General features: G+C 38.2%; 1 protein-coding gene across 1 annotated transcript in view; it reads right to left on the reverse strand.

The window, feature by feature from the left end:
- The window catches only part of FGF13 (fibroblast growth factor 13), a 111,733-nt gene extending 108,344 nt beyond the window's left edge, over nt 1-3,389 (reverse strand). Inside the window, exon 1 of the mRNA XM_021709398.1 lies at nt 3,280-3,389. Coding sequence (XP_021565073.1) covers nt 3,280-3,307 — 28 coding nt within the window. The 5' untranslated portion in view covers nt 3,308-3,389. The remainder of the gene's footprint in view (nt 1-3,279) is intronic.
- Nucleotides 3,390-11,092: the final 7,703 nt, after the last annotated feature.

The raw sequence follows: 11,092 nt of genomic DNA on the forward strand, positions 1-11,092 counted from the left end.
GGTCTATGACTCTTTCATCTTGGCAGCTTTCTCGGTGTCTAGCACATCATAGAGAGAGCACTGCAAAGAGTATACATTAACAAATTGGACACATTCCTCTAGGTCCAAGAGAGGTAACTGGATTGGCTGAAGTCATTCTTGCAGGAAAGAAAGGAGATAAAATTATAAAAGTATATTGAGCCAGACTATTATGGTCTGTGCTTACAGAATAAAATTAACAACCCTCTGCTTCCAAATGGTTGACATTCAAAGTGAAATATTTATGAAATATATATATATGAAACATAATGAATGTCACATGTGGAATCTGGTGACCTTATTTGGATTTTATTATATTAGCTAGTATTAGAGCTGGAAAAAGATTTCTTACTCAGTTATGTAGTTAAGCTGGAGTGGAACAAGGATTATTACAAAGAATATGATTACATTTGGTATTTATACAGCAATGTATTCACATATCCAACCAAAGAAGAGTTCTAACAAATATTTCCAACTCTTACTTCTCTAGAGGCCTGGTATATGCCTAAATAACCATTTTTTTTTTTTTTGCTATGCAAAGAGAGGCTTCTGAATCATATCTCTTAGTTCTCTAAGAACAGAGTAAAGGATAGTATATGTTGGGAAAGAGCGAATATTTGGGCATTTCAGCTACATTTTTTAAAAACCTGTTCATCTAGTTTGTGTGATCAGCTGCATGTTGAAACAGGTTTTGGGCCCAAGAGATTTGTGTACACCCTATTTAAATACATAAGTGGCTATACCTTTGGATAAGGTTTTGCAAAATTATATTTTAGAAGTCAATAGTATCATGTCATATCACATAAAGTTGCTAAATAGTAAGAAACACTAATAAGCTATTCAGAAACTTGTAAAACAAAATAAGCAAATTTAAATGTAACAATTTTTAACATTTTCACAAATGAGGAATTATCATATTAAAACATACATAAGCTTAGTAAGCCCTGCTCCAATAATATTTTTCTGAATAGAATGCAGTTATCTTATTTTCATTCTGGAATTAAAAAATCCAGACTCTCAAATGGATAGATTAATGAGTAATCCTTTTAATATGTCTATTATATATATTGTACAATCCCAGATTCCAAATGGGACTTGATTTACATACAATTTTCTGGAAACAATTTTATTTTATAAAGCAAGACACTTATATTGTATATTGCCAATTGAGATATGCCTAAACTTTTAGTCAATACCCAGTGGCACTGTTAAAATTAATAGAAAAGTTAAGGCATATTCATTTTTCTTCCATGAGACTGGTATCCCAAGGGAAACTTATAGAACTTTCTACCCAGAAGGCACTTGCTTCCTGTGACTACTCCTTTGCCTTCATGGGAGCTTAGCTGCTGCAATGAATTGTCCTACCACCCAAGAAGTCAACTCCAAAGCCTCCAGTTTATAAGGCAGATGGTAACAGGCAAATATAGCCTACTGCTATATATTTGGAAGACACAAATTAAAGACAGTCATTTGTGCTTTGTTTTTATAAGATCAGCTTAGATTATTCAATCATTTGCCCACAGAAACATACTAAAAAATTTTTTTAGTGTTCTATGCATTAAATATATACCATCACTCAACAAACACTGAGTATCTGCTAAGCATAAACCCAGAGCTAGGCAGTCAGAAATGCATATTATGAGAAATAAAAAAAAAAGCTTAGATAGCAATCTGACCATTTCTAATTAATAGATGCACATGTCAGTGTAATACTTTGGTGAGAATTTCTTGTGTCGCACACCTTACTCAGCAAAGAATTACTGCGTGTATTCCATTCAAACATTTACAAGCAGAATGATGAATGCGGATGTTTCAGTCACATATCCTGTACCCTGAGTTAAGGTGTATAGTCTGTAGTTCCTTCCTTTAAGGGTGATTATAAGCTGTCCCCCATCTGGCAGGTGAAAACACTAGTAGGCTTATTGGAGGCATGAAGTGTGGTAATTACCAGAAAATTAAATGCTAAACCAACCTTACAAATTCTATAATGATTCTCATCACTAATATTGCCCGTAAAGCACTAACATTTCAAATGTGCCTCTTTCTCCTTTTCATGAGGAGACCAATGAAAAATAACCAGATAAATGATGCTCATGCAACATGACAGATCAATTCAAACCTGCATTTGGGGATGTTCTAGGACAACTCCAAGGGGCTCAGGAGATCTGTGAAGTACTCAGAAGGGAAAGCCTATTAATCCCAGTTAATTACATAAATAAACACATACTACTCAGCAGTTTCAGGACGGAGGAAGAATTTTGAAGACACAAAAAGTCACCATGACAAAGTATTCTAGCAAAATAAAACATTTAGAAAGGTGAGCATTCTCTGGAATCCGATCAGGTTCAATGATAAACTAAGTGCAGAGGGTTTCAATGAAAATGTTTGCTTGATGTGGTTACTTTATTCAGATAATATAAATATTGGCAAAAAGTCTTCTAAGAAATGAATACCATTTTTCACTAGTTATGATTTAAAAGTTCCTTTTAAAATATAGCCAGCGGAGTGATTTCAATCCCCCAAAAGAATCCTTGCCCTGCTCTTTACAAAAAGACTTGAAACTGGTAGCTCCGGCAACCTCTCAGCTTGTTTTTCTCGATGAGCTAGAGCATCTTGGGCGTTGGTTCCATCAGCTATCTGCAGCATCTCTCTTGCTGCCATAGAGGAACAGATCTTCTAGTTTCACTTATATATTGAGTGCATATCTTCTGTGATTTCCCTGAAGACACCTAATACAATTCTCGGAATTAATGTGTGATTGTGTTCACCTTTCCCTAGCTCGGTGTCACCTTTTCTTTCTTTTCATTCACTAGGTTAAAAGAATGATACATTTAAAGCCAATTACACTTATTTTTATTATCCTTTCTTTAGAAATTAAAATTAATGATTTTTGCTGTATGCATAGAGTAAATGCAAGTCTAGAAGTAGGAAATCTCTCTTGAATCCGCTATCTCTACCGTTTTCTAAAGACAAATAGGATTTTAAAAAGTCAGAAATACACACTCACTCCTCTGTAACAATTAATATTTTAAATTCTTCCTAGAAAAGAAAAACAAAGGATGCATTTCTCAGAGTCTATGCTCAACAGTGAAACATCATGGAGTACAGGGAATCAAGAGCCCCTGTCCCATCTGGAAAGAAAAAGATCTCAAAAGAAAGATCCCCAACATAATTTTTTACATAAATTTTACAAAGGCATTAATGTCCAGAATAAGCTTTCAAATCTATATCCTTCAAAGACATTGCATAAACAAATCTTACCTGAATATGATTTTCTTAACAAAGCCATGCTTCTTTATAAGCTGGTCCTACCCAGACAATTGCTGTCTACATTTGGAGCAGACACAGAGAGAGGAGATCAGAGAAAGTTTAAGGCATATCTAAAGTATTCTCCAAGGTACTGGCCAGAAACATCAAGCCCATACTCGCGGTATAGAGAGATCATTAATGGGCATTAGTGACAGACCATTATGACTCTCACAGATCATTAATGATTCATCATGTAGCAGTATTGTTCTGGCAGTAATCAGACCATTGCTTGGACTCAGATATAAGCTTCGCCCCTACTATTTGCTTAAACTTGTTATTTCCAAGCATAAAATTTTATTTTGCCTTCTAGAATTACGAAAAATGGTCTGTAACAGGATCCCTGAGCACATTAGAGGAGAGCTTTTGGAGCTAGCTGCCTTATTTAGTAGATGTTTCTCCCACAGTCAGAAACCTTATAGTTTGAAAAGCTCCCCAATAGCTTTTGGGATGTCAAAATATGTCTTTTATTTTGAAATTGAATTATTGATGAATAGAAAATCCTACAAGTAAAATAGACATTTGTAAGAATTACAGTTACTCAATCCTCTGTAACAAATGCTTGTAAAATGTTGAAATTCTACCTGAACTTTTGGTTCTGTGCCCCCAAATTACATTTTTATATCAAAATCCTTTATTAAAAATTCAGAGATTATATGAGCAGCCTATGAAAAGGCTTCTTATCTAATTAGAACAAAGAGAAAAAGCAGACTATTTTAGTATTACACCATACTCTTTACTGAAGCACTCAATCATGTTAATATGGGAATCAAAATCTTAAGGAAAAGCAAAACCCCAACCAAATTGCCATACTTTTTACTTTTGCTTTATGGAAGAACCATTATTTTGGCTAAAAATTCAAATTGAAACGGAAATTTAAGTTATTCCGGGAGCAAATGAGTCTTTCCTATTGAACAGATTGGATTCTCCTTCTGTGTGGCTCCGGGAAAACTTCCCTTGAGTCACAGAGAAAGGAAATCTGTCTCAAGTTCTGAATATTGTCACTATCAATGAATATTGAAGAATTACTGACACCCACGGAGAGCTATATTTATTGAGTCCCATCACCCATATTCAGTGCTATATGGAAAGGAAGATTATGTATATCCAAAAGCATTCCATGAACTTACATATATTTTCTTAAGCTTCTCTGCATAATCAAAATTGCCTTGTGCTCTCTCCCTCCACTTTTTTTATCCAACACTAAGGAGTGTAACAGACAACAGCTGCAAATGTTAGCCCCTCCCAAAGGGATCCAGCCTCAAGCAAAATTGGTTTAGCTGTAAGGATGGGATTTCAGCAGTAGGCAGAGGATGGAGAAAATATGTTCTGTTCTGAAATCAAACACCCTCAAATCCCCCAATAGCCATCTACAGCCCAGGGTCATGAACATCAGGAACCTTTAGAATCTAAAAGGGCCAAAGAGCTGTTCCTCAGGAGGGTGACTTCCTGAACACATGACCCACAGGGCTGCACAGAGCCCTGCTCCAGGGAGGGTCCTGCACTTGGTTTAATGCTTTGCTGTCATTCTTTTGAAATTAACAACTTTTAAACAAGGTTCTCTACATTTTTGTTTTGCATTAAACTCTGCAAATCATGTAGCCAGTCCTATCCCTTAGAAAACCATTTGTTAACTAGTCAGTCATGTTAGAAGGCAGATGGTTACCTTCAGAATGTGACCATGGAGTCTTCCTCATTGCCCTTTGATTGGGAAGGTGAGCTAGTGCTTAGGCCACCAGGTGCACAGTGGCATATGCTCAGATTCCTGTTTGCAAACCAATATGGCTAATGGAAGAATTTAGACTTCAGTGAACTCCTTACACAGGAGAGATGCCAACTTCCTTCAAACAAAAATAGAAAACCCTAATATGGAGGCAGTCTCCCTTGGCCAATGTAAAAGCTCTTTAAAAAAAAAAAAAAACATTCCTCAAGGGACAAAATTAAGTCATCTTAATATGAGTGGTCTTATTAGGTCTAATCAAGAGACTCAGTCTTTCAGCTGTGCCACAGTTTTTTATAATGGCTCTGCAGTGAATGCACTGGTCAGGGCAGGGGGAAAGAGGGTCCCCTGAGATGGGAGCAACTCAATCTATTGATGTCTAGACGACACAGAAATAAACAAAATGAGAGCTGACACAGAGCCAAATTGCAAGGCAGGTGAAATTCATTTCTCTTATCCTCTCTTCTTTCCCCTGAACTAATTCTCAGCTACTCAGGGCTTCATGTTCTCTACTAGTCTATAGCTCCACTACAAAAGTAAACCCCTGCTCCCTAGTACCCAGTACTCCTATCTTCTCTTACCTTCCATGTCTTCCTTTTACTAGTCCTCATCGTGACTGGTCTTGGTCAGATGTTATGGAGGAAAACAATCTGATTAAACAAATTCACACAGATTTGTCAATTTTCACACAAGTATTTTCATTTTGGAAGCAAATATTTGGCAAAATCTTGGGGAGTGTAACAAATGAAACAATTTTATGCACTAGACAGGCACAGGGGATGGTAGCACTCACCTGTTCTATTTAGCCTTACGTGGTGATATACTTCAATAACTTCATCATTTTTTAGTGATTTCGGTTTCAAAAATGTAGGACTAAGTTCCCCTCATTCTTTAAAATGACATCCACAGGTTTGTTCAAGATCTTCCCTCACCTTGGGGTGCCCTTCTCCCCTTGTCTTCCCACTAATCTTTCAAGTAAGAGCTTCTCTAGGAAGACGTTTCTGCCAGCCCTTTTACACCTTCCATTTGAATGAAGCCCCCTTGGTCCTCTCACTGTACCCCACACAGACATCTATCATTGTACTATTAAATTTTATTATATCCAGCAGCTAACATGACCTCTCATTTACTGGACTGTGAGTGACTGGAGGGCAAGGACCGCTTGTGCTCCTGCAAGCACTTGCAAATAAATGAAATCAATAGAGAATGATGACTATACTAGAAGTTTGAGGCTTCATGGCTTCCATAACTGTGAAACATAATATTCGTAGGTTGTACATTGTAGTTGGCATTAGTTGACTTAGGCAGTGACTGCATGGGTGGCTTTCACTGGTTTACAATGGTTTTAACACAGATAAAGTTAGTATTGGGGTCAGCACATGGTACTGTGTTATTCAACCTTTTCTAATAGATGCCATCAGCAAGGGGGTCTCTCTCTCTGCCAATCGACCCATAGTACCCCTCTGAAAACAAAATGCATCATCCACCACTATAGGTGGAGTCCAACTAAACAGAAGCTGACAAATCTAGTTGATTCTCTGGTGAGTGGCCTTTAATCCCAGCCCAAGAAGTTACAGATCTCCAAGTTTTCATTGCATTGTGGTCAAGCAGCCCGAGTAAGCTTCCTGCCTTCCTGGAGGCCACAATCAATACTCTGCCCTCTTCTTAGAGCCCAGACACATCAAAGGCAATAATGCCTGAGATTTAATCATTTCCTATTAAAATGCAAAGCTCTGTCTCCAGGCCCCTTTGACAATTTAATTGTTTTGAAATGTCTGCAGAAGCTGCTGTAAACAGATTTGTAGGACATTGTTTACTTGCTGTGCCACCATAGCCTCTTTTCTAATTAATAAGAGTATTTTGCTGCAAATTGGGTATCTTGGTTGCACTGATCCTTCACCTTGGGAAACAGTTATGGGAGAGAGGAGTTTATGGGAGTGAAGACAGATACGTTTTTCATTAAAAAGTGCTGGGTACCAATAAGTTGAAATCCAATATCCACACAAAAGTCCGCACACGAATGTTTATAGCAGCTTTATTTATAATTGCCAAAACTTGGAAGTGACCAAGAAGTCTATCAGTAGTTGACTGGATAAATAAATGGTGGTATATGCAGACAATGGTGCATGATGCTATGCTAAAAGAGATGAGCTATCAAGCCATGAAAAGACATGGAGGAAACTTAAATTCATATTATTAAGGGAAAGAAGCCAATCTGAAAAAGCTACACTGTGGGATTCCAACTCTACAACATTCTTGAAAAGGCAAAACTATGTAGACAGGAAAAAGATCAGTGGTTGCCAGGGTTTAGTGTGAAGGGAAGGATACATAGGAGAAGCCTAGAGGATTTGTAGGGCAGTGAAACGACTCTGTATGATACTGTAATGGTGGACACATATCATTAAACATCTGTCCAAACTTGCTGTTAAGATTGTCTGACACCAAGAGTGAACCCTAATGTAAACCATGGACTTTGGGTGATAATGACATGTCAATATATGTTCATCAATGGTAACAAATGCCCCATTCCGATGAGGGATGTTTCTAGCAGGAAGGTCATGATGGGGTATTATAGGGTATATGAATTGAGCTTTATGCTCAATTTTGCTGTGAACCTAAAACTGCTCTAAAAAGTCTATTTAAATAACAAAAGAAGTACTGAGCATCTAATATATTCCGGGAGCACATGTTTTCTCATTTAATCCTCATGATAACACTGTAAGATGTTTATTTCCTTTTGTTTTTTTCTTTCTTGTTTTTTTTCAGATGCAGAAATTGACTAAGAGAGGTGACATTCCTTGTCCAAGGACACATAACTGGCAATTGGCTAGAATACTTTCAGGAGTTTCAAAACTTGCTTGATGGTTCAACTGGATGCCCTTGATGATTTCTCTCAGCCCAGAGTTTTCAAGGCTTTGATTCCCTCCTCTATAAAACATTCTCCAGTGAATCTAACTTTTGAAGTCTGTCAGCACTGCCCAAGTTACTTACTTCCTACAATACTAAAGAGTCTCAGGAAGGAAAGGAAATGCCACACAGGAAGCTCTCTTGACCCAGTTAGAAAGTTGGAATCCCTTCATTTCTGCCAATCACCATGAGCTGCACTTCTCTTTCATTTGCTCTGAAGATAGCAGGACAGAGAAACCCAGGTAAGCCACAGATGAAGACTTTTGTATGTACCCAAGAATGCCATTAATTCGAGTATTTTGATATAACAGTCACAATAATGTCAAAAACTAAGTTGTAGGATTAAGGTGATAATCATTTCCTCATTGGACTATTATAAGAATTAAGTGATATAGTCATATAAAATCCTTAGCACAGTATCTAGTATCTTGTGAGTATTCAATGAAAGTTAGTCCTCTTCTTTTACCCCTAGTCTCTTTTTGCCCATTCACTTGTCTCCCCTGTAATCTCATCATTATCCCTCCCAACATTTTTGGCAGCATTTTTGTGAAAACAGATCAAAAAGCAAGCAATCCACAAACACTGAGTACTTACAACATACCAGGACTTTTGCCATGTTCATGAATTAGAAATGCACAAAACACATACATACACACAAAGCCTGGGGGCTAAAGGGATTAGGCTAACAGGGAAGACAGACATGAATACGGTTCAAAATAATCACTCAGAATCCCAGGCCACAGAGGCTGAAGACAGAAACTGGAGATGTTAAAGATAAGATATGATTTGCTTAAGTCACTGTTACACAAACTACAACTTTCCCAGATATTGATTGTGTTGTGTGTGCTCCCCATTATAGTCTCGTCTGAAACAAATCTAAACTAATGTAGACAGCTGGTACTGTTGTGTCTTTGTGCTAATCCATCACAAGAGCTGACTAATATCCCATCTGCAAAACCTAGATGGTTCTTTTTTCTAAAATAGTGTATTATATGTCTGGGTTAAAAGCAACATAGCACATGCTTTCATTCTGCTTAATGCTGTTTCTGACATCACAGTACCTAACACCTACATTTCTCAATCAGGAAATTCCAAATATACCACAAATTGAACTTTTTTTTTTTTTTTTTTTGAGTTGGAGTCTCACTCTATCACCCAGACTGGAGTGCAGTGGCAGCTCCCGGCCACCGCAGCCTCGACCTGCTGGGCTCCGACGATCCTTCCGCCTCAGCCTTCCAAGTAGCTGGAATTACAGGCGTGCGCTACCATGCCCGGCTAATTTTTTGATTTATTGTAGAGATGAGATCTCCCCTGCCTAGGCGGGTCTCGAACCCACGGGCTCAGGCAATTCACTCACCTCAGCCTCCCAAAGGCACGGGATTACAGGCTGAGCCACCGAGCCCGGTAAATTGAACATTTTTAAACTTGACGCCTGCCTGCATCTTTTAAAGGTGTGTGTGTGTGTGTGTGTGTGTGTGTGTGTGTGTGTGTTTCACACATGTGCACAGGTGTGTATGCGCATGCATGTGTGCACACATATATGCATCTTGTTAGCAGGAAATATTGTTCCAGACATACATAATTTTCCAGAAATGATAGAGAGTTTTTCATTTCTTGTACAATTGTACGCAATGCAGGGAAAATAGGAAAGTTACTTGGTTTCTGCAGTTCCTCTAAGGAAGAACAAATTAATAAAGAATGGTTTCTTTTGTGTTCATAGCTCCCCCTGGTGGACAGCTAGCATATTTCAGTTGCATGCAATTCCTCCTCTGCCTCCTCCCGTTTAAGCCACCAACCCGGCTTTAAACAAAGGTTCATCTCAAGAGTTTTACGGAAGAATAAATTAAATATTTAGATTTTTCGATTCGTATCTCATGACCATGGGAACAAAAAACAAAATTATAGTCTTTTGTGTTCATTGCAATAATTTTGAAGATTCTCTTGACCAATTTTAAAATTAATGTCAAAAAGAAAAAAATAATAATGTCAAATACTTGCGCTATTTTAGGGAAACTTCCTTTGCATTCGTTCATTCAGCAAACATTTCCTGGGTGTTCATTATATACTAGGCATGTTATTTAAAGAGGTTGGGTCAAGAGCTGAGAGGCACCTGTGGAAGGCAATCAGTGCCATCTTCAAAACTGTAAGGCCTGGAGGCTGAACCAGGCATGGTAAGACTCAGAGAAGATGAGAGGGAACCAGATAGATTTCACAGAGCAGATGATAGTTGAACTGAGCATTGAAGTTGAACGGCTGTTCCAAACGCAGGTGGGATTGGTGAAAAAGATAAAATATTCCAGGTGGAAAAAGTAGAGGGAGCAAAGACTTCGATGTGTGAAGCTACCTGAAATCAGATTGGACAATACACCTGAAATTGGAAGTCCTTTGACATGGCCACAGGCTAAAGAGTGAGCATGGGCACAGAGGAAAGGATTTAAGAAGTGTACACTGAAGAAATAGGCAGGTAATAATTTAGGAAGCCAGTCTAAGGAGTTTGGACTTTATCTCAAGGGTGATTGGGTTTTACACCAGAAAGGATTCAAATTACTTTCAGAAAGGTGACCTGGGCTGCAATATGGAGAATGTGGGAGAGGGGTGAGGCAGGATATAGGGAGCTCTGTTAAGAGATACAAGTGAGAGTGATGAGGATTTAAATTAGTACCTCACTGTGAAGGTGAAGACTCGAGTTGTAGGTTCCCCTGAAGACCCTTCTAGAGCCCAAACCACTGTGTATAATGAACCTAGTCTGTCTAACTGCAAAACAATTTCCTGAACACAGTTGTCTCTTGGGTTGGGGAAAGGGCAGATAGTGATCATTTTAATCTACTCTTTGATTTGGCCAACACAATACAGATGGGCTCCAATCCATCCCTAGATTCACAAGGAAGCAACAGAGCAAAGTAGTTCAAAGCTTGGGCTCCAGAGTCACACAGACAGAATTGAATCCTGGCTCTGCTACTTGTGGTAATCTATGCTTCCTTGGGCCTGTTTCCTCATCAATTTGAGCCTCAATTTCCTCTTCTGAAAAGTGGATATGATAATTCTATCTATCCCATAGGATGTTTGTAAGAATTCAATTAGGTAATATATGTAATGCACTTACTACAGTGCATGGTACATAGTAAGCAGTCGACAAAGATT

This window comes from Carlito syrichta, unplaced genomic scaffold (assembly GCF_000164805.1).
Source record: "Carlito syrichta isolate Samal-C Ts95f unplaced genomic scaffold, Tarsius_syrichta-2.0.1 Scaffold206047, whole genome shotgun sequence".
NCBI classification, from domain to species: Eukaryota; Metazoa; Chordata; class Mammalia; order Primates; family Tarsiidae; genus Carlito; species Carlito syrichta.